At 48.1% G+C, this 22,094-nt stretch overlaps 2 protein-coding genes across 3 annotated transcripts; one reads left to right on the top strand and one right to left on the bottom strand.

The window, feature by feature from the left end:
* The first annotated feature begins 1,183 nt into the window (after window positions 1-1,183).
* Window positions 1,184-11,982, top strand: LOC139679876 (calcium release-activated calcium channel protein 1). 2 transcript variants are annotated; one of them, XM_071572004.1, is made up of 2 exons: window positions 1,184-1,580; window positions 8,759-11,982. In XM_071572004.1, exons 1-2 carry the CDS (start codon window positions 1,467-1,469, stop codon window positions 9,323-9,325), a joined length of 681 nt encoding a protein of 226 aa, XP_071428105.1. In that variant the 5' UTR covers window positions 1,184-1,466; the 3' UTR covers window positions 9,326-11,982. The 2 variants fall into 2 exon arrangements, with proteins under 2 accessions (XP_071428105.1, XP_071428106.1); XM_071572005.1 differs by lacking the exon at window positions 1,184-1,580 and adding an exon at window positions 7,770-8,475.
* A 516-nt stretch (window positions 11,983-12,498) lies between these two features.
* MORN3 (MORN repeat containing 3) lies at window positions 12,499-19,608 on the bottom strand. Its single transcript, XM_071572007.1, has 5 exons — window positions 19,458-19,608; window positions 18,615-18,772; window positions 17,105-17,264; window positions 14,424-14,608; window positions 12,499-12,567 (listed from the first exon to the last, which is right to left on the bottom strand). The coding sequence occupies exons 1-5, from the start codon at window positions 19,600-19,602 to the stop codon at window positions 12,499-12,501; spliced, it is 717 nt and encodes a 238-aa protein (XP_071428108.1). The 5' UTR covers window positions 19,603-19,608.
* Between the last annotated feature and the right edge of the window lie 2,486 nt (window positions 19,609-22,094).

Below are 22,094 nucleotides of genomic sequence, written 5' to 3' on the forward strand. Positions count from 1 at the left end.
GCTCTACGCCTCATTTTTCCCCTCTGTGAAACAGAAAAAAATGAATTATGGTTTAAGGAGTTTATGTGAACATGGTAATAAAAAAATCTTTCAACACTGGCCTGTGTATCTGTTGAAATGTTCTGCTTAGTCAACCTTATCAACTGCTTGCTGATAAAAAAGGGTTTATCAGGAGCTCTGGGCCTACAAAACATGAAGATCTGAACTATGTGGCGAAGGATGAAGTGGATCAGTGTTGGCTGCAAGTGAGGGTGAATCCACTGACAGATGTAGGTTAAATGTTTAAGCTTTTCAGCAGGGAAGAGGTTGAGTCCCGGCGTTGTGGTGGTTCTGAGGGGAGGACCCCCCGTCCCGGGGCTGAGGGGCACGAACCGCCCTGAGCCACAGACCCGAACCGGGCCGCGCTCCGGGACACGCGTCCGGCCGAGGCTGCGTGCGGGGCCCCACCGGACACACCGCTGAGGGGCCGGGGGACCCCAGGGCTGGGGGCTCGGGGGCCCTCAGGGGCAGAGGACATGGCTCCCTCAGGGGCAGGGGCTCGGGGGCCCTCGGGGGTGAAGGTTGGGGATCCCTCAGGGGGTCCCTCAGGGGCAGAGGTTGGGGGTCCCTCAGAAACTCGGGGGTCCCTCAGGGGTTCGGGGGTCCCTCAGGGGCAGAGGTTGGAGGTCGCTCAGGGGGTCCCTCAGGGGCAGAGGTTGGGGATCCCTCAGAAACTCGGGGGTCCCTCAGCGGGTCCCTCAGGGTTGGAGGTTGGGGATCCCTAGGAAACTCGGGGGTCCCTCAGGGGAGGAGATTGAGGATCTCTCAGGGGCAGAGGTTGGAGGTCCCTCAGGGGCAGAGGTTGGGGGTCCCTCAGGGGCAGAGGTTGGGGGTCCCTCAGGGACGGAGACTGGGGATCCCTCGGGGCAGAGGTTGGGGGTCCCTCAGGGGCAGAGGTTGGGGATCCCTCAGAAACTCGGGGGTCCCTCAGCGGGTCCCTCAGGGGCTCTCTCCGCATGGCGCCCCCTCGCGGCCGCTCCGGGCAGGGCGCTCTCCCTCCTTCTGTCTCTGGGGGCTGCCGGGAAGCGGGGGCGGGGCCGAGCCCTCTGCACAGCCCAATCAGGTGGCGGGGGGCGGGCCCGAAAGGCGGGTCTGGGCGCGCTGCCCAATGGCGTGTCGGGGGCGTGTCCGCGGGCGGGGCGCGCAGGCTCGCGGGGCGCACGGCGGGCGCGGCCCCGGCCCGGCAGAGCCGCGGAGCCGCCATGGGGTGTTAGCGCGGCCCGGCCCGCCCTGCGCCAGCCGCACTCTGACACAGGCACCGACACTGGCACCGCCACCGGCACCGCCACGGACAGCGACACCGGCACCGACACCGCCACGGACAGCGACACCGGTACCGACACCGGCACCCACACAGACACCGGCACCCACACCGACACCGCTGGCTCCGCTCTCCTCCGCCCCGCGCCGCCCGCCGCCCCGAGCCCATGAGCCTGAACGAGCACTCGATGCAGGCGCTGTCCTGGCGGAAGCTCTACCTGAGCCGCGCCAAGCTGAAAGCCTCCAGCCGCACCTCCGCGCTGCTCTCCGGCTTCGCCATGGTGAGCGCCCGGCGCGGGGCGGGGGGGCCGCCGCTTCCCGTGCTGCCGGCCGGGACTCGGCGGTGCCCGCGCCGTATGTGGCTGAGCGGGACGCGCCGGGCCGGGCGCTGCCCCCGGGGCGGCGGGAAGCGGGGCGGGCACTGCCCCGGCAGCGCTCCCAGCCGGCGGAGGGAGCGCCCCGGGAGTTCCTTTGCTCCGCGGAGCTGCACGCGATGAGTTCGGGGGTGCCCCTGAGGTTTTACCTGCGCCGGACAGTGTGGGTTGGTTCGATCGTGGATCTTCCCCGCGGGGGATGCTCGGGAGCGCAGGAGCCGCGCTGGCGGGACGGGGCCGCGGGGTCCCCGCGGTGTGTCTCGGGGTCTCGCTTCGCTGCGGTGTCGGAAGCGGGGGCCGAGCCCGGAGCCCCGCAGCGCCTCCCCGGTTACGGTGCTGCCCCTCCCGCTCCGCTCCCCGCACCGCACGCCTCGTGCAGCGGGGGCGAGGGCAGGTGTTGCACTGGAGTGTCCCTCCGACTCATTGCATCCATCATCAGCCCTTTCCACTTGCGAGGCTTCTGATTTTTTATTTAAGGAAACCAGAGGTGTTGCTTACTTTGCAGCTTTGTGCGTGGCTTAGAAACGGGTTTTCTTGTTAGTGTGTGTTTTGCTTTTCGGGTTTGATATGAAGTAACCCAGTCTAGTAACCCGAATTGTCTCAGATGAAAGCTCCATATAGATTGAAGTACGGTTATTTACAGACTTCCTCAACTGTCCGGTTCTTTGACGTACGAAGCTCCAAACTCTGCCCTCAGCCCCTTTTTATGCATCTGCTAAAAATTCTTCGTAGTTTCCAAATATCGAATCGCACCGCCCTGAGTTGCGTTGTCTTAATTTTTTACGCGGCTTTTAACAAACTGGGTATTTTCCGCCATAAGATCTGCCCCCGTCCAGAGCCATTGTTGCAGTGATGCTGTCGGAAAACACAGCACCCTCCTGACGGTCAGCTAAATGTCACTGTCCTCCTTCAATGGCTAAAAACAGCCCACAACTCTTCGGGGAGGTGGTGGCACTGCTGTCGGTTTGAGTGACAGGCTTGGCTGTGTTCGTGTTGGAGTCCTTGGGTAACGCATCCGCCCGGGAGCTCGCGCCGCTCCTGCTAATGAGTTTTCCTTGTTGTGCATCCCTTCTCCTGTGTCAGAGCACTTTGTCAGGGTGGCTGCTCCGGTCAGAGAGAACATGGAAAAAAACTCTGTGGTTTGTTGTTTTTTACGAATCTTCATTTAGGTGAGGTTGCATCTCATTTTAAATGCTATTATTTTAAAGTTGTACTTAGTGTCTTAAATTCCTTTGGTCTTTCTCTAAATATGTGGTGTGTCGACTCTCTCCGTGGAGGTATAAGGTGAGGTTTCCTCTACTTCCTTCTTGATTCTCTAGAATAATTTTTGGTGTTCAATTGAAAACCGCTGCTTTTCAATTTGTTCTTTAGGGTATTTCAGGAAAAAGCTACTTTGTTCCAACTAACAAAATCTCTAGTGTTCAGCAGTGTTACATGTGAACATTCATACTTTATTTTTTTCTGAAATTCCCCCTTAAAAAAATCAGGGTTTTGGTGCTTTTACAAGATCTCACTGAAAATGGACCTGCAGCCCCTTTGGTTTTGCTCTGACAGACAGTCTTCTAGCTGAGTTTTCCTAGTCTGTTTTCAGAAGAGCCAGTTAACTTTCAAGTATTTTTAGTTTTTTTCTTAAAAACTTTTCTTGTCTTGTAGAGTTTCTGCCCTGAAAAGCTGAGCTGTTCTGCTGTCACACCTGTGCATTGTTTACTGCCTGCAGCGGGTTTTTTGGCACTGGATATTTGACTGAAATGCTGAAGAAGTACAATCTAGTCTTGGATCAAAGCTACAACAGCAAGGCAGCCTCTTTGTTCCTCTGTTTTTCCCTATCACACAAGGAAGAAAGAGCTTAAATGACACATGCAGGACCACTCAGTGCATTGATGGGAGTTGTCCGGAGTGGAATGTGCTGGTTTCCATGCCAGTCCTATTGATCCTTGCTCTTTGATTAAACAATATGAGTGAAGTTTATCCCCCTAAATAGTTCCCTTACTTTGGACTGGGTTTGTGTGTAGCTGCAGCCATTTTGCACAGTTTATTTGCCCAGGATTGGTGGGGAAACCACGCGTGCCAAAGGCCAGGATTGCTGGGTCAGTGATGTGGAGTGTGAAATGCTCAGCCAGGTTTCAAACACGTTTCCTCAGAGAAGATTAAGAACCTGGTTTTCAGTTGGTTTTGTTTCAGAGCTGTGCATGAGGATTTGCTGCTGTGTGTGCACTTCAGACAGGTCTGGTGCTGGCAGCTGCTGTGAGGGCTGAGCTGCTGGCAGCAAACCTGAGCATTTTCTTCGTGCAGGTTTCCATGGATGTTATCACCCAGGGCCATATGTCTCAGGGAAAATCCATCAAGCTTATAGTCTTCATTTAGTACAATTTTCCAGTTTATGGAGCCAGCAAGTAATGTCAATAATCCCCAAATTGTTAGAGGTAAAGAAGAATTGTAGAACGTGTGTGGTCCATGAAAGAATGGAGGGTTCCTTCCATGTGCTTCCAGCGAGCATCACATGTGTTATATCCCAGATACTGATGTGTGATCTTTTCCCCCTCATGAGTGGCTTTATCTGTTTTTGTTTCTCAATCCAGTTTGTTTGAATGCTGGAAATATTTTGCAGATTGTATCCAACACTGCAAGCACTGCAGTCCACACGTGCAGCAGCAGAATTGAGAGCTCCAGAGGAGACAGGCTGCTGGCAGGTTATTTTTGTTTGAACAATTAATCTGACTTGTTGGCATCATTTTGTCACCAGTAGTATGAGAATGTCATGATATGGGAGTCAGGAACCAGAGGGAAGTTGTTAGATCCCAATAGGCCCCAAAGTGGAAGATTCAATATCACATCCTGCCACCAATTAACAGCTTTGTGAAAATAGCTCTGTCAGAACTAGAGGTCTGAATTATACACTGTGATTGACTTTGTTGTAAGTAGGATTTGGAGGAAGTTATTTACCATACAGCACAGTTTTCTTTTTAATACTTGGAGTGCTTCAAGCTGGCTGAGCTTTGTCTAGATGGGAAGATGTACACTTCAAATATTGGATATCATCAAAGAACTGTCAACTCTTGCCTTTGAAACACACCCAGTATGGTCTTCTGGAGGCAGCTCCAGTCATGTTCTATAGAAGACTGACTGCAGTGATAAATATTTATGGGACTGATTTCCATGATAACGGTGGATGTTGAGGTACTGCAGGGCAGGGCTGGCCCTGCTGCTGTCAGAGCTGTGCAGGTGCTCAAGGCAGCAGAGTGCTTGTCAGGTACAGGTCACTCTGCAGTTTTAAATACTAAAGTGGTCTCTATTTACATTTTTTATCTGCATTTAACTGGATTGCTGGTAGAATAACATGAAACAGCAGCATTTTGTAATCTGCAGGAAAGCGTTACAGGCCCAGCTTTGTGGCCTCTGCTTTTACATCACTGTTTGCACTTACAGGTTTGAGCTGCACTCAAGAGTCTTCCCCCACACCAGAAGTTCCTCCTGTTCCAGCCATGAAAGCCATGCTTTGTGGCTCCTTGGAACATCCCTGTCTCGAGGTGTGGATGAGCAGGGCAGGCAGTGTGGGGCACCTGCTGTTCTGGGGAGCTGCTGTGAGTGGCTTCTGTGGTTGGGAGGATGCAAAACAGACTCTGAGCCTCTGGCTGATCTGACCCTGGACTTACTGAGTGAATTTACTCTAAGTTACATTGTGCAGAGCTACTATCTCCTCGAGATGCATTTACTCCAGTCATCCCTTTTCATGTTTGGTAGCAAAATCAAATGAAATCCTTATTTGCATTCCAGTGTTAGTGTCAGCAGATATTACTGTCTTTTGCCACTCTGCAACACACAATAATTACAGAGCCAAGATCCTGGACTAAAGGATAAATGATGCTTAGTTTCCCTTGTGTATAAAACCAGTAATAAGATCATTATTTTGACTTATTTGTTTTTAATTTCCGGTGAGTTATTCTGGCTCATACACAGCAACTCTCTCTCTCTGAGTTGTTTATAACTCTGTGAATGGTGCAGACAGTCTGTGAGAGCCTGGCTCAGAGCCTCTGTCTCTGGGGTGAATAGTCCTGTCAGGAGCACAGGGAGCCAGCCAGGAGTGCTGATGTCCAGTGATGCCGTGACACCCGTCTCACTCTTGACTTTCCTCTGCAGCACCGGCTGCTGATTTCAAAGGAGATGTAAGCCTGTGATTTTAATTATAAAGCAGAGCTTTATTTAAGCCCTTCTGGTCTAATAAGATGTGGTGGCATTTTAAATAAGTGAAATTAACTTGGTCAGGATATTAAACTGAAAAAATAAGTTGAAATGCAGGTTCTTCTAGAGGGCAAGTTGTTAAATCTTTTGCAATAGGATAGGAATGAGGCTGCCACGACTCTGAAATCCAGGACTGTGGAAGGTTTAACATGGTTGTGTGCCCAGATTCAGTTATCTTCTGTAAACATCTGAATGCCCACCATTTTTAGGCTTATGAGAGCTTCGGACTTGAGTGGAAATGTCATGGGAGTCCTTTAATTTTGTCAAGAGCTGTAGTAAATCTGCCAGTCATATCTGTAGGATGATCTGAAGTTAAAGTTAGCTCTTCTTTGAACCAGGGATTAGACCAGATGACCTCTTGAGGAGCCTTCCAGCCCACGTTAGGCTGTGATTACGCAGCAAGGCAGGGCAGCTGCACAGTGGAAATCAGGCAGCAAGTGTTTGGAGGAGCTTTGAAAGTGGTGAGGGAGAAGGTGCTGAACATGCTGTACTGGAAACTGCAGCCACCAACGACACTTCCTGCCCTGAGCAGGTCTCCTGAACAGGAAAAGATCCTGCCTAGAGCATCAGGCAGCACCTGTGGGTTCGGGCTTGCTGTGGGTTTGGGTCGTCAGGTGACCTCAGTGGGGTGCTGTTCCTGCAGGTGTTACCTCACAGGAGCAGTTGGAATTTCTTTGAAATTGCAGCATGAGCAGAGGGAAGAACTCCTGCCACTCTTCATGGCTGTTAGAAAACAGGCACAGGGCCCCGTGATGAAAAATGGAGCTTTTTGTTTTAGGTGCCTGGCTCAGGCTTGGCCCAGGAAGTAAACTTGCAGTTGAAAAGAGTTGGCAGTTTTGCTGCTTGTTTACACCGACAAAGTTCCCAAATTAGCTTTCTTGAGAGTTTGAGGAGACAGAAAACATGAACTGGTTTTTCACTTACAGGTCAAGCTTGGGTTACTCTGCCAGACATGAACACAAGGAGTTCAAAATCAAGTGTTTGATGTCACTGCTACATGGAGGCATTGGTTAATGGAAACATAAAATGTCCTCAATGTTTGGCAAATTAAAGAAAATAAAGTCTTTAACGAATTTCTTTAGTGTCATTGTTATGATAACTTACTACTAAGATAAAGGATTAAAGTGCCTTGCCATGCTGGGTGTTTTTGAGTCTAGACAAACCAGAAGACTTACAAGAAAAATATTTGATAAGTATGAAAATGAATCCTTGGTGGTGAAGATTGCAATTGTTCTGTGAAAAACACAGGAAGCCCAACATCCCACGAGTATGTTGGGACTTAACAAGCAATCCTGACAACCAAATGTTTATCCTCTCAAATGTGAAGTTTCCCACGACAAAAAATGGTATTTTTAAATCTTTGAGCAAGAATTGTATATGCATTAATATAATTTCTTGTAGAGTTTCTTATAGCACTTGGAAACTGCTCGCTGGTTGGCGAGGCTTATGACGATAAAAGCTTTCAATAAAGGAATTAAAAAATTGGCACATGGCCTTGAAAGCCTGTTGAAACATGTCTGAGCAAAACCCTTGGTTGCCTTTAATACATTTGGTGCATTGGTGATTAAGAGTTCTGGTGTCCTGGAACGTGCATGGGAAGGTGGGATCCAGGCCGAGGTGCAGTTTGACTCAGCTCTTACCAAACAGGGGTTTGAATGTTCCTGCTGCTTTTGCAGCTGCCTTTGGGTCCTCCTTTCCATGCCTGCCTGCATCCATATACCAGCTCTTCATAAGTCTTTCTTCTGATCAGCTTGATGTGCATATATTTCATATTGCTGTTAGGTTTTCTCCTCTGCATTTTAAACATATTTTGTCTGTTGAACGAGTTCCTTTGAGGAAGAGCACTGAACACAGAGACCTTGGTGCATTGTTCCCTCTTTGGAGCTGTGCTTTGTCTGAAAGGTAAATTTATCAGGAAAGATTATTTCAGGAGAGCTCCTGGGATTAATGTCACTCACGCATAAAACTACCTGACAGTTTTAAAACCTGTTAAAATGCATTCTAGTTCATTTTCTTTATTCTGAGCTGGGTTTATGAGTTTCCTGGTGCTGTTATTTATTGCTGATTTCTGCTCCTGAAGCACAGGATATGTGGAGATCTAAGGTTATAAAAGAGCTTGGTTCATACAATAGTGGAGGGCTGGATCTTGGAGTTCTGTATTATACTTTCTTGGAGACATTGTCTTTCTTTAGGCTCTAACAAGCCTGTTTGGCTGCCATGGGCATTGTGGACACTTTCTGTCTTCTACAATCTGCTTAAATACTTGAGTGAAAGAATATGGCTGAGAGGCCTATGGAGAGGTGATCTTTGTCATGAAAGGCTTCTGCTCCTCAGAACTTAAACCCAAATATCTAAGGAGAAAGGACCACCAAGGTTGTGATGGGCAGTCTGCTGCCATCACAGGCTTTCATGTTATTATAGAGACTCAAAAGACTTTATATGGTGTTCATTCTACACAAAATATTTGCTAATACCAAGCAAAATTTATAATCGATAGTGAAAGATCAAAAGCTGCCTCAACAGTGTAACATGAAAGAAGGAATGTTTCACTTAAGGAGTCCAGGTACGTTGTTCACAAAGTTCAGCTGTTTGGTTGGGATGAGCTGGAGGTGGTGAGGTGGTTGTGCTGTAACAGTTTTTCTGCATATTGAGGGTTTGCTCTACAACACAACAGTAAGTTTGAAAATGGTGGCCTTTGCTCAGCCCTAAATTTGAACCTGATGAAAAGGGTGCAGATCACATGAAGAGAAATGTAAATGCAGACTTACTTTGGTTTAAACTTAAAATAATCTCTAGTGAAATAATATGTGATGTAGGTAACTGCATCTCTCTCCCTTCCTTTCCAGGTGGCCATGGTGGAAGTTCAGCTCGACGCAGAACACGACTACCCTCAGGGGCTCTTGATCGCCTTCAGTGCCTGCACGACTGTCCTTGTTGCAGTTCACCTTTTTGCACTCATGATAAGCACCTGCATTCTCCCAAACATAGAGGCTGTCAGCAACGTGCACAATCTCAACTCTGTCAAGGAGTCTCCTCATGAGCGAATGCATCGGCACATTGAGCTGGCGTGGGCCTTTTCCACCGTCATTGGCACTTTGCTCTTCCTGGCAGAGGTGGTGTTGCTGTGCTGGGTGAAGTTTCTTCCTCTGAAGAAGAAAACTGATAATACCCCGCAGGGCAACAGCTCTACTATCACCTCAGGACAGGCAGCAGCCATTGCATCCACGTCCATTATGGTGCCCTTTGGATTGATTTTCATTGTGTTCGCAGTCCACTTCTACCGGTCACTGGTGAGCCATAAAACAGACAGGCAGTTTCAGGAGCTGAACGAACTCGCTGAGTTTGCACGGCTGCAGGACCAGCTGGATCACAGAGGTGACACCGTCTCCTCAGCCGTTACCAATTTTGCATAAACCTGTGCTTAAGGAAGATAACCCCACTGTTCTGCTTCTGCCTTACGGTGACTCCCCTGTGGATGAACTGCTTGAACAACTGATCACTGTTTAATGAAAGATGATAAATATTGTTCTAGCCCTTTAGAGAAGGAAAAAATAGTATTCCTTTTATACAATTTTTGCTGTCTGAAGGAATGGATGCTGGGGTGTGATTGCACTGTGCGTGCAGCCCTCCTGTGAACAGTCTCATTTTCTCATTAATGCTGAATGGTGGCTGTATAAATACATGGAAAATAACACTGTACATTTGGGTATTTGCTCGGAATGGATAGAGAAGTTGTTGGCTTTTTTTTTCTCTGTTTATTTGATGTTGGCATTTAGTAGAAGATATTGCTTGTCCGATCCATATTGCATGGCATGATACAAATTACTTGGGACATGCAGCAATTAGCACTTGGGTTCGGTGCTAGTGCTGCTCTCCCTGGAAAGCCTGACAGATGGTAGGAGTGAAAGCTTTCCCACCACTTTCCCCAGTATGTTTTGCTGCCAAGTAATTATTACTTTACTGATTTCTCCAGTGCCTTTTTCCTGTGGCACTTACACATTTTGTAACTTGCTAAACACCCCTGACTAGTCTTACTGTGATGTGGTATGGCCACATGAGTAGGAATGAGACTCAACTCTACTCTTCTGTTGAAGAAAATAAAAGCAATAACTGTTTTTAAAGTTCTCATGAGCTGGCACATATTATCTGGAGAGATAAATTTGCCTGTATCTCATTTAAGAATCTTTTTTAAAAATAAGGAAATTATCACTGGATAATTTTTTTTTCTGCTTGAAAATCAGAACCACTGTTGTTTTTTTCCAAGTCAAAGTAGTAATTATTTTATACTTTTATATTGAAAATATATTTTAATAAATCCTCAGATATAAGCAGCAAAAGGTGCTTTCTCTGTGTTGGATTCCCAAGTAATTAGCTATGCCTTGGTCTTCCTTGTTTAGAAAAGTCTTCTTGCTGAAGTGTTGTTTAATAACTCAATACATTTTTTGCTTCCAGAAGATCTGGAAGGCAACTTTTCTGATGTATATTTATTTATGAAAGTAGGTTATTTGTAATTCATATTGCTGCTTACTTTCAGACACATCTGTGACAGCAAGGCTGCTGTGGTGTTCTTTATTTCCTCTCTAGGCAAACTGTTCCTTTTGGTCTCCTTGATAAGAGGTTTGTCCCGGGCTGCCTCAGCAATGTGGCTGTGTCTAGGGTGGGATTTTTTTGGAACACAGTTCTTCTAAAGAGTAGCTGTTTTTTTGAAGACAGACTGAGACAGGTTTCAAGTCTAAGGGAAAAAACGTGACCTCCCAGTCGTGGCTGTCACTGTGGAATAGAAACCTGGGATTGTGACCTGAGGCAGGAGTGGCAGTGACAGCACAGTGGAGCTGTACCTGACAGCCTGGGCTGAACGTGCTCTCTGTCTCCAGCCTCCATCTGGGGCTATCCCAGTGTGTTTACAGACTGTAGGATGTGCCTGTGGAGTTTGGTGCAGAGTGTGGTTGCTGCTGAAGGAGCCTCGGGAAGCAGATGGGACTGATCTCTCCTGTCAGCAGCACCGCAGTGCAACGTGTTGACAAGGTCACCCGTGGTGCCTTTGTATTGTCACAAACAACTATAAAAAAACCTGCTGGGCTGTTCTTTTCAGCAGCAGTCTTGGTTCACAAGCAGCAAACAGCTTTGCACTTGCTGTTTCCTCGAGTCCTTCTGGCATACAGAGGCCAAACTGGATTTTCTCAGCTCTGCCATTATGTTATGCTTCAAATATATTCTATTCCTGATGTAAATCTGGTGGTGAGGATTGTACCTACAGTCCCACAGCTGCTCATTCATGGAGCACTGGAAGGATAATGTTAGTAAAGGCATTAAGGAAGCAGCATTCCAAAACAGAAAGTCTTGGTAGGGGACACAAAATGTGTTTTCCCATCCTTTACTGGAATACTATTCCTGTCTTGGGGAAAAACTCCTAAAACTCTCAGTGAAGGAAGAAAACCTGACTCAGTATTCACTCTAGAGCAAAGGGTGCTGTCAGGCTTAAAAGTTACACTTCTGTCCATAAACTGTGTATTTAAAAGTTACATAGTTCTGAATGAAGTCCAGAACATCAATTTTCCCATTTTGTGAACATGACTTGCTGTCCTGGATAAGTAACTGAATTTCTCATTGTTTTGGTAATTTTTACAAAGTGACAGAGAAATGTGGGTTGTTTGGGGGGATTTTTTTGTTTAAGAAATACAGAATTAAAAGCTGGTAGGGCAACCTTATTTTTAACTTTCTCAACTGGCTCTGAGGTAATGGCGCTGTTCTTGCAGCTGCTTTTCTGACTATTTTCTGCACTTTAAGCCATGATACTGAGTATGTTTCTCTCATTTTTCACCTGTGGAAATGGTCATGAAAGTTACACCTTGGGTACCTTTGTCACTGTGTGCCCAGGCAGTAACCAGACACAAACACATGGATCTAAACATTAAGAGTGCACTTAATTTTTTTTTTATCCCTTATTTATACTAATGGTGTTAGGCATTTACCTCCAGCATTTTAAACATGGGTTCTTGTATATCACTTGTTTAGATATAAAATACTTTCATGAAATAAAATATACCCAATTGTTGCTGATTATTTGTTATCTAGAGGTCTAAAATACTCTTATTAATTGAAACATGATCTGTTGTGACTTCAAAAGCCATTTTGGGTCACAGGTATGTATTGGGCTGAGCTGGGGGGTGTGGGAGGACACAGTTATTTGACTGTACTTTTCTAAGGCCTTGCTTTTACATAAGATATTAGAAACCCTCACTCTCTGAGGCAAAGGTTTCTCTTGAAACCAACAGGAGTGTGATTTCTTTACAGGAGTAAGTCAGAGGAGCTGAGCAAAGACTTACTCTGCCTGTATTCCAGAGTTTTGCTGCTTGTGGTTTTTCTTATTTTTTTCCTTTAATGTTTTCCTTTCTTTTCCAAAATAATAGGGGTGGGAGGAGACTGGTGAGCAAAGCCACCTGCAGAGTGCAGTGTACCTGAACAGCCCTGAGGGAAGAGTGAGGCAGACCATGATACAGCACAGTTTGGATTTGAGAGTCAAATGAATGCATAACCCGGGACTGTTCTTATCTTACATCTTTTTGTTTTCTTCAGCAGCCGGTTATTAATTATCACTGTCATCAAGCAGTGCCTGGGCCTCTGCTAAAACACCAGCTGGATCATCTAGTTCAATCTAAATAAAAAGAATACAAATCAGTTATGCAGTGTAATTGAAGAAGCTTAAGCTTTTATAGATCTTCATTACTCAACTATTAACAAAGAGTCTCCCATGTATCAGGACTTAGTTCATATTGCAGCCTCTCAGTTATCATTTTACAAACATTGCTACACTCCCCTAATTTTATTACTGTTATGCATCACTTCATCTCCTTGAAATAGCTCTGTGTGGAGTGGCTGACTCTCCTTTAACTAAATACATTCTTGTACAAAACTGACTTTGATTTGTAGCCTGCTGGGTCTCACCTGTAATTTTTAAAGGGTGGGGGTGTGTGAAAAGTTTTTTAATATCTATTACTTCCTTCATACTCTGAGATCAACAGATCTCTACCAATCCAAAGCACAATAACAGCAGTGCAAGTTGATGCTTTCTCTTTACTCCTAGAGAAAGCAACGAGCAAAAGAGCATTTGCTCTCCTAGAGCAAAAGAGAATTGGGTCATCACTGGGTCTTCAGGGAGTTAAATAAACAGACTTGAACATCCTGCCTCAGTGCACTGGCAGTTCATCACAGGCTGTTGGGTTGTTGAGGCTGCTCTGGGTGACCTTTGACAAACCACATAAGGTAAATATTTTTAGCTACAGAAGTGCTGCTCCTTTCACTCTTTTTGAAAAATAGAAATTGTTTTTCCCTGGTGGGTATTTGGGGTTTATTACGCTGCACTACTGTGAGTGTGCCTGGTTCTTGGAGGATTAACTGGCTTGTCAAAACTGTGTGTTCTCACAGGGTCCTTTGCTATAAAAAACAGATCTGAAAATGTAGGGGCAGTGAAGATGTAGCAGCTGTGAGCTTTGGAAGACTGCACATGCCAGGTGTCATTTGCAACAGCCTTGTCCCTGGGGCAGAGGAAGGTGGTGGCTTTACCTGCTGTGGGGCTGTTCTGTTCCCTGTGTTTCTGCAGCAAACAGTGTGCTGTGGTTATCCAGGGGGGTTCTGCTCAGCTCTAAGCAAAAAGGAGCTTCCCCACCCCATCCTGCTGTACCATCCTCTGCAGATGGTGTTTCACACCTTGTGTTTCACATCTGCTATGTGCAGACCACAGGAGTTCAAGCTGAGACTCTTGGCCAGTTGAGTCACTTGGAGCCACATCTGGTCCCTACTGATTACCAATCCCTGTCGTCCTCTGAGTCCACGGAGCAGGGGACAGGCTGTCCTGTCCTCCAGCTCCTGCAGCAAAGTGATGTGCAAGGACCCAGTAGCTGCCAGGCTGATGGCCCACCAAGTGCCTCACCAAGTCTTTGGGATGGGGACAGGCACTGACTCTTCCTCTGCAGTGTGTGGGAAAGGGGAGCAGAGGGTGTCGGCTCTGGGACACCATTGTCCACCTTGGGACCAGAAGGGAACCTGCACACACCTCTCTGCCCTGAGGGCTGCTGGACATGATGAGCCTCTGACTTGGAGCACTCAGGCAGAGGAAAGAGCTGCTGTGAGCCCTGCAGCTTCTTGGGTTTCTGTAGGGTCTGCTCAGCTTCAGCAGTTGGGCTTGGGGAAATCATTTGGTGTTGACGCAAATCCCACAATTGTCTCTACCTCTATTGTCCCATTTCCTTTGTGCTGCCTCAGGTCTCTGAGCAGTTCTGGTGCATGAGAACTGCATTTTTTCAGATGTAGGTGATTAGGAGGCGCCAGCAGATGTTGGATGAGCTGTTTGTCCCTGTGGGGCCATTGAGGACACTGCTGGCCAAAAGACACTGAGCACACACCCTGTGAGTGGGGAACCCCATGGGGGAAATCACTTGAGGATTGAAGTGCTGCCTGGAGAGCTGACCCAAGTGCTGATGAATGCAAACACTGAAAATTCCAAGCAATTACCTTTGGGATTGGATACTGAGTAGGGGCCGGGGCTTTGTCTCTGTCAAAGTCAACCAGAACTCCACACTTGGCTATATCTTCTGCCCAGGTGCCTTCTAACAACTGTCCCTTGTCCACGTAGAAGTATCTCCCTGGGCCATGCTTCTTTCCATCTTTCCAGCCTCCTTCATACCGATTTCCATTTGCTGCAATCAAATACATGAACAGATCATGAAATTTGCACCATTTCATTAAAGGGTTACAAATTAAATCAATCAATAGAGCAAACTGAAAGAGAAAGATCATGTGTTTGGCTCCTCTTAGTAATTTCCAGGGAGCTGCAGCACAGTGTGTGGCTCCATTTGTTGTGCCACAGAGGGAGAAAGGGCTGTTGAAGGAGCCCACATTGCCCACTTGGGACTGAGCAAGAGCTCAGGGGAAGGGACTGGTTGCTGAGTCACTCGTCACAGCGTGAAAAATTAGAGGACACAACTTTTGGATTTGTCACTGCAACAAATCACACAGGCTCTCTGTCTTGAAGAGAGAGGTTTGCTTGTGTGGGCAAGGAGCAGAGCACTGAGTGCTGTCCAGTCAAAATAATCTTGATTTCAAAGAATACTTGAAGTTAGTTTTTCCTCAGTGAATTACAGGGTGAGAAACTGCTGTGAGTGTCTGAACAGCTCAGCCAGTCAGTTACAGACTGTTTTTCCAGCTGTACTGCTTCTCTCAGCATTTTTCTGCAAGTTAAGAGGGTTTTTTTGGGCTCAGTGCTGCTCTCCAGGAATTCATCCATCACCAACAGGGAAAGCAGAGTTGCAAGGGGGAGAAGCCTCATCCATGGAGGGCATTATACTCATGGTGGTGCTGGGATACCTCGAGGCCATCCAGTTGTCAGTAGACGAGCCCTCTTCTCTGCCCTTTTCCAACATGCAGTGTTTCTTAGCCCAAAACAATGGGAATTTCTGACCAAATTAGTGACAATACCTTTGAGTCTCAGCTGGACTCTGCCATTCTTCATGACAGTGAGTAGACAAAATACCAGGGCACCCTGCATGGTGCTGCAGAGGTAGCTGAGGCCTGCCACAATCAGGTAAGCAAGAAAACCCAAAAACTCTTCTGGGAAGAGTGGCTGCTGCCTGCTCAGGCAGGGTCTGGTTTACAGGCTGGAGCTGTGGTGGTGGTTACCTGCAACTTGGATCTGGTTTCTCTGCAACACGACTGGTGGGGGCAGCTCAGCTCCTGCACTCCAGCCACCAGCAACTGAGAACCCCCCAAAATCACAGCCCTGCCTGTAATGGAGGGGGTATTGAACACCCTGGCTGGACTGTGGTGTCCCACTGCTCCCAGGCACTCTCCTCCCAGGCATCTGAGGCTGTGTGCTTGCTGCTGTGATCCCCGTGGATGTGTCCCATGCCAGGCCATTTGGGGATGGCTGTGGCAGAGGCAGAGGCGGCAGCTCAGCGCGGTGCTCCCAGCAGACCTCGCCCTCGCCGGGCACGCTGCCACCACAAGCAATTTAATCTTGAGCTGCAGCTCATCGTGACCTCCACCGGAGAACTCCTTTTCTTTCACATCGCAGAGCTGCCGGCACGTGGGCACACTTCCAGCAGCTGAGCTGAATGCATTAGGCTTGTGGGTATGAAATAATTGCTCCGGCTAATTTTAACCAAAAGGAATCCAGCTCGCAGTCGGTTGTGGGCAATGCTGGAGGCAACGGGGCTCTGGAATGGTGCATCAGCCGCGGCTCAGCCCACAGGGGCTGTTAGTTTGTGACTAACAGGGCCTTTGACAGAGGAAGCGGATCAGTGGGAGATTTCTCCCTGGAAGCAATTGCTGATTTCATCCAGATTGAGCCATCGGTCCAAAGTGACTTTACACTCAGCACAGTCATGCATGTGATGTGCATGAAGGTCATGCCCATTCCTTCCAGCTGCTTTCCTTAGCTAATTACTAGCCTTGAGATCACTTTCAAGCAAAAAAAATAGAATAGATGAATAATAATATGGAGATAATGTTTCTTCAGATGTTCTTGGAATGCCATGCCTTGTATTGCAAAGGACTTGGACTGGATTCTTGGCTTTGGGGGAAAATGTGTTCAACTCCAAGGAAAATATGGGGAAAAAAATTCAAATTTCTGTATTTATGCTGAGATTACTCCTTACATTCCCAATCCATGATGTGCTTCGTGTTATTTATGGAAAAGAATTGTGTACTAATGAAACCCCTATGTTCACTCAATGTGAGCCACTGTTGGAAGTCAGAGAGGGGATGGAGTGAATTCAACAAGAAAATTCTCTGTTGTTTGTTTTTTCCTTCTGTGCTGGAAACTGGACTCGTCTTTGGTATGCAGAGCTAAAAAGTCTGTCTGGCAAAGTGCCCGGCTTGAAAAGAGAGATTTGCTCTCCCCTGACCCAACAGTATATTATCTCTAACCTGAACCATCCCAGTCATTTAAATGTAAATCACAGCAAAAATAAGCTTTCATGCGTGTGGGCTTGAGCAGCACAACGCGGGCCCTTGCACAGCCTGCGCTGCCTCCAGCGCCAGGCCAGGAGGGGAGGGATGACACGGGGCAAGGCTGCAGCAGGAGATGAGATGGAGCATGCAGAGATCTGGATGGCAGAGATACCTGGAGAGCAGCACGACACCACATAGCTGGAAGGGGCAGGCAGCTGCCCGGGGGGAGGATGGCCGGTACTTACGGAGCCGCAGCAGCCCCTGCCCGTTAGGCTGATCCGCCTCCCACTGTCCCTCGTAGATGGATCCGTCCCGGTAGTACATCCGTCCCCAGCCGCCCCGCACCCCGCCGCTCCACTCGCCCTCGTAGCGCTCCCCGTTGGGGTAAAACGACACCCCCTGGCCCTGGACAGCAGCACAGGGATGGCTGGTTAGGAGCTGTGCTGTTGCAAGGGGTCAGTGTCCAATTCTGGGACATGCTTTGATACACCGTTGCTTTGTTTATTACTCTTACACGTGGCTGCTGCCAGCACGGCTCAGTGGCTGCTCTGCTGAAGGAAACAAGAGCTGGTAGTATGGGATATTTTTTTGGCAAATGGTTTTATCCCTGTGACAAACCCTTGGGTTTATATCTCAATGTGTTATTATTGGCATGGTTGCCACTAATATTTAGCTAAGAGCAAGTTTTACTGGTATATAAACCTGCCTGGGGATAGGCAGCATTAAAGGATGTGTCTTTCAAAATGGGGATTTCATGCCTTTCAACCCAGACGATGCTTCCTACAGCCCAGTGTGTTCCAGGCTGAGCAACTCCATCCCTTGTTTGTCTTACACGTGTGTTTGCCATTAAGAGAAGTTCAGAGGTAGCCCCTATACCAGTAAGAAACATTTCCATGTCACTAATGAGTTTCCCATAGGAATAAAATGTTTATCTCTGAACGAATAATAAAATCAGTTCTGGAAATAACTGATTTCGAGTATTAATTTTACTAAACTTCATGGATGTAAAGGATAAACTTTTGTAGAAGAAAAGCCAACCCTAGTGGTACTTGGAGGTCATTACAAATCTTTCACCAAAGCTCAATTACCCAAAATATAACCTCAAAGAACAGGAGGGGAAGCTCCCTCCAAGAGACTGGAGCCTCCCACCAATTACAAGATGAGTTTAATTTAAAACCAGACACCAAGGTGAACACAAAATTTTCATTAGCAGATTCAGAAACATTCCCACAAGGATTTTGCACATGAGATTGCAGTCATTACTACCAGATGACTCTCTCATTGTGTTCCTTTTAGAAAAAGCAGTGATTTATGACAGGTTTAATTTCCAAAAGAACTCATTTGTCTAATATGCTGTAAAACTTCCAGAAGACGGTACATGTTGCTGCAGTGCTGGTGCTTATAATAGAGGTTCTTCCAATTGAGGAATGAAAGGGATGGGTGGGGAGGATTAAGAGATGGGATAGGAAGTCTCTCATCCTGCTTGGCCAAGCTCAGGTGAGTCTGAGCAGCGACCATTGGTGGGAGGCTGAGGCTCTAGCCCAGCAACCAGTGTCAGTGGGGGATGAGCGTCTCTGCAGCAGGGAGATGGCACTCCCATAAAAGTCATGGATTTTTACTCTGGATCCTTCAATTCAGCCTCAGTATTGAGAAAATTAGTAATCTAAGTGATCTTTTTGAATATGTGCACCCACCCCTTCCCCATGTTTTGGGTCACGCTGCCTCATTGGGGCATGTGCAGGAAATCTCACTTACAATTTTTCGGCCATTTTCCCACCAGCCTGTGTACACCTTCCTGTATTCCTTGGTTACAGGGTCAGGAATGCTGTATGTGCCATAACCATCCTGCTTCCCAAACTTCCAGTCACCACTGTAAATAGCTCCAGTCTTTTTCCATATCTGGGTGCCTTTACCTGTTGGACAAACAAGGGGGATCATCATGGTTGTTCAGGACAAGGCTGTCCAGGGCTGCCCTCCTGCTCCATCCCAGGCAGGGCAGCTCTCCCTGCAACAAGCCAGGCTTATGTCTGGGATTCAGTTCAGCTTCCTGAGTTGAAACCATCGTTAATCTTGATCAGGGGCTTCCTGTGTGGCCTTTACTGAATGCACTTAAATCTTTCCAAACCTCATTTTTACTGCTTGTAAACAAGCCTGTCCTGCTCTGCTGCTCAGGGCTCAGTCAGGGTCTCCTTCCCCTGCTCTCTCTCCTGCAGCATCCACCACAGCTTGAGGATAAATTAAGATTCCCGAAGCCAAGTCAGGAGCTGACACAGCTCCAGGGACTGTGCAGCTAGGGCACATCCCAGTGCATGGAGCTTACTGCAGTTTGCTGTGTTTGGAGAGGATTATTAAACATCTGTAATAGAGATATTTTGGGTAATTTCCCCTGAGTGCATGCAAAAGCTCTTTAAGTTACCCATTAGAAATGTCTCTGAGTACATTTTTGCATTGCATATATCAAAGACATACATATATATACAGTCATACAGGAATAAATGCTCTTCCAGGAGCATATAGAACCACTCACTGCTCCCTGCCCCTAGGAACCTTTGAAAGGACATCTAAATTGGTACTTTTCCTCAAAATAATCTATCTTACCATGTTTCAAGTTGTTCAGCCATTCTCCAGTATACTGATCTCCATTTACAGAATAAACTGTGTGTCTCAATCCACATTTCTGGGCTTTCCTGTTCCATTCATAACAGAGAGGCTCTCTAGCCCTGGGGTACTTTACAATAGGCATATTGTTTGTGTCTGGAGAAGAAAACAAATGACCATCAGCAATAAATTAAAGAGAAGCTACTAAGGCAGGTATGGGCAGAACATGAGCTGTGCTTTAAGATGCATCTGAGTCGGTAACTGATGCCTGGCTTTGGAAGGGAAAAACAGATACAACAACCAGGAGGTAGCTAAAAACACTGAAGTGCAAACCAGCACTATGTGAAAATGGGCTCTCAGCATTGCCTGGTCTGTCAGGAAATGTGAAATAAATCTCATGAGGCCAGGTTTGTGGTGGGCATTGGTCTCTGCACCTGCCAGAGGTCTTGGGGAGTGCAGGGAAAGGCACCTTCTCTATACAACCAATGAAATGTGTCAGGGAGTTGTCCAGTGTTCCTGAGGCCCACCTGGAGCTGCAACACTTCATACTCCCAGCAGTAATGCAGCTCAGGCTCATTTACCACTAAAAATAACAGCCCAACAGGTGTCTCTAAAAGGGGTTGAAAATACATTTCTGTCTCCCAGGAGGCTGCAGACTTGCCCAGGACAGGCCAACCACTCACCAGTTGATCAAGCTGCCAAGGAGGTGACTTCTGAAATGAGCTGGGGGTACAGCATGAACAGCAGGGAAGACGGGAACTGCAGGGGGTCGGGAGGGAAAGGGTCACCGTGAGGGAAGAGGAGGGAGAAGAAGTTGTGGCTCAACAATAAAGAGAAGACAATGGTGGAGTGCAGCACGGTGGTGATTTCAGGAACAGCTCCTCTTCAGTGCAGTGGGAATTCCGGCACAGACTCTGAGGTGAGTGGTCTCCAATAAACGCCAAAAGGTGGCTGTAGGAACAAAAGCAAGTTTCTATGAATGCTGTCAACCTCCAGAGCTCGGCTGGAGCCCGGTAGCGGGGGATGCTCTCCGAGTTTGTCTCCTGGGCTCCCCCTTCTGTCCTAATCCGCTGAACTGAGCGATTCGAGTGAGTTTAGCCTGTCTTCCCCTTTTCAGCAGAGCAGAGCTCTGGTTCCTGCTGTGCTGCGGGTGCCGGGGAGCCCGGCGTGGGTGAAGGCATGAAACTTGGGAGGAGTGGGGAAAGGAAGGTGCTTCAGGTCCTTGCTAAGGAAGAAAAGCTAGAAATCATAACTAGGAAAACACTGTTAGCATTCATTCTCAGTTCACACAGCAATGGGAAATGGTCATGATCATTCAACAGCTGTTTGGGGGGATATCATTGCTGAAGAAAGCACTTATGTGTCCAGGATGAGCTGAGTTGTGTAGCGCCCGTCCCACGCGGCTCCTTTCAGTGGGGCTGTGGACCTGCCCGGGCACTGCCCAGCGAGGGGTGTGGGCTCCAGCCAGGCTGCTGTGGGAGGAGAGGGGCTGAAGAGGACACCGAGGACAGGATCTGTCACTCGGTGTGATGGAGTCACAACCCGCTGCACAGGATAGTTTTTCAGCAATACAAACACAAGAAACACCACAACTGCTGAGTTCCTCCTTCCCCTTTGGGTGCTGCAGTGCCTGGAGAAGGGAGTTTTGTGTCAGTATTTGCCAAGGACTGGTGGTTTGCAGGATACAGAGCCACATGTTGCCGGTTTGCATCTGTCCTCCTCTTGTTGGGGGAAAAGAGCCAAACTCCACCTGCTTGCACCCACCCCGACACCGGTTGTGATGAGAAGTCTCTTCACTACCACTGCCAGATGGGAGCATCACTCTCCCACCACCACATCCGACCACTTCTTTAACTCAAAGCTCAGGATTTACAAACCCCAGGGAGGATTCCCAGCTGCGGGGGCAGCCCCAGCAACCCTCCATCTGCTCGCCAGCCCCTCCGAGGCACAGCCCGCGCAGAGCACCCGGGGTAATGCGGGATGCGGGACCCGCCTTTATTTGCTGAATCCCCTTCCAAATTTACGTCAGCGATGCCAGGTTTGCGTAAGTGATAATGCAGTCTGTGTTCGCCGCCCTGGATGTTTTTAGCCACCTACTACAAGGGCGCGGGGAGGCTGCAGCGCTGGTTGCCGAGGGCCAGAGGCTCCCGTGCGGCTCTACTGCCGCCGCTGCGCTTGGGAAAGAGCCCCTTACAGACCCGCGTCCTCCTCCAGACACTGCTCTGCGAGTTTTGTCTGGTTTCTGATAAAATGCAGCTTTAGTTTGCATGGCCCGAGGGGAAGGCCATTTTCGCCCCTGGCTCTTCACAGAACTTCGCAGAACTTCAGAGCGGTGCGATTAACTACAAATACACTATTATTTTTTAATCTTACATCTTAATAGCAAGGAGGGAAATACACCTGGCTACAGAAAAGAGATTCTGACTGTTCCTAACCGTGCCTGCCCCCTCACCGCGTCCCCTTGTGCACCCTGCCTGCTGGTCACCCTGTCCCGAGGTTGCCCCGGCTGAGCTCAGCCCTCGCAGTGACCCGGGGTCTCTGTCAGCACCCTCCGGCACAGTGAAGCCACCCCGACCCCTCCGAGCCTCCCCGGCGGTGCCTGTTGCTGCCCCTCCGCAGGTGAGAGCCCCTGTGCGT

The sequence above is a fragment of the Pithys albifrons genome, chromosome 17 (genome assembly GCF_047495875.1).
Source record: "Pithys albifrons albifrons isolate INPA30051 chromosome 17, PitAlb_v1, whole genome shotgun sequence".
NCBI lineage: Eukaryota > Metazoa > Chordata > Aves > Passeriformes > Thamnophilidae > Pithys > Pithys albifrons.

Coding starts and splice junctions, on each gene's coding strand:
- MORN3 (XM_071572007.1), bottom strand. CDS start 19,602: ATGCCTATTGTAAAGTACCCCAGGGCTAGAGAGCCTCTCTGTTATGAA. Junction 18,773..19,457: donor GCTGAACAACTTGAAACATG/GTAAGATAGATT, acceptor TTTGTCCAACAG/GTAAAGGCACCCAGATATGG. Junction 17,265..18,614: donor GGGAAAATGGCCGAAAAATT/GTAAGTGAGATT, acceptor GCTGCTGTCCAG/GGCCAGGGGGTGTCGTTTTA.
- LOC139679876 (XM_071572004.1), top strand. CDS start 1,467: ATGAGCCTGAACGAGCACTCGATGCAGGCGCTGTCCTGGCGGAAGCTC. Junction 1,581..8,758: donor TGCTCTCCGGCTTCGCCATG/GTGAGCGCCCGG, acceptor CTTCCTTTCCAG/GTGGCCATGGTGGAAGTTCA.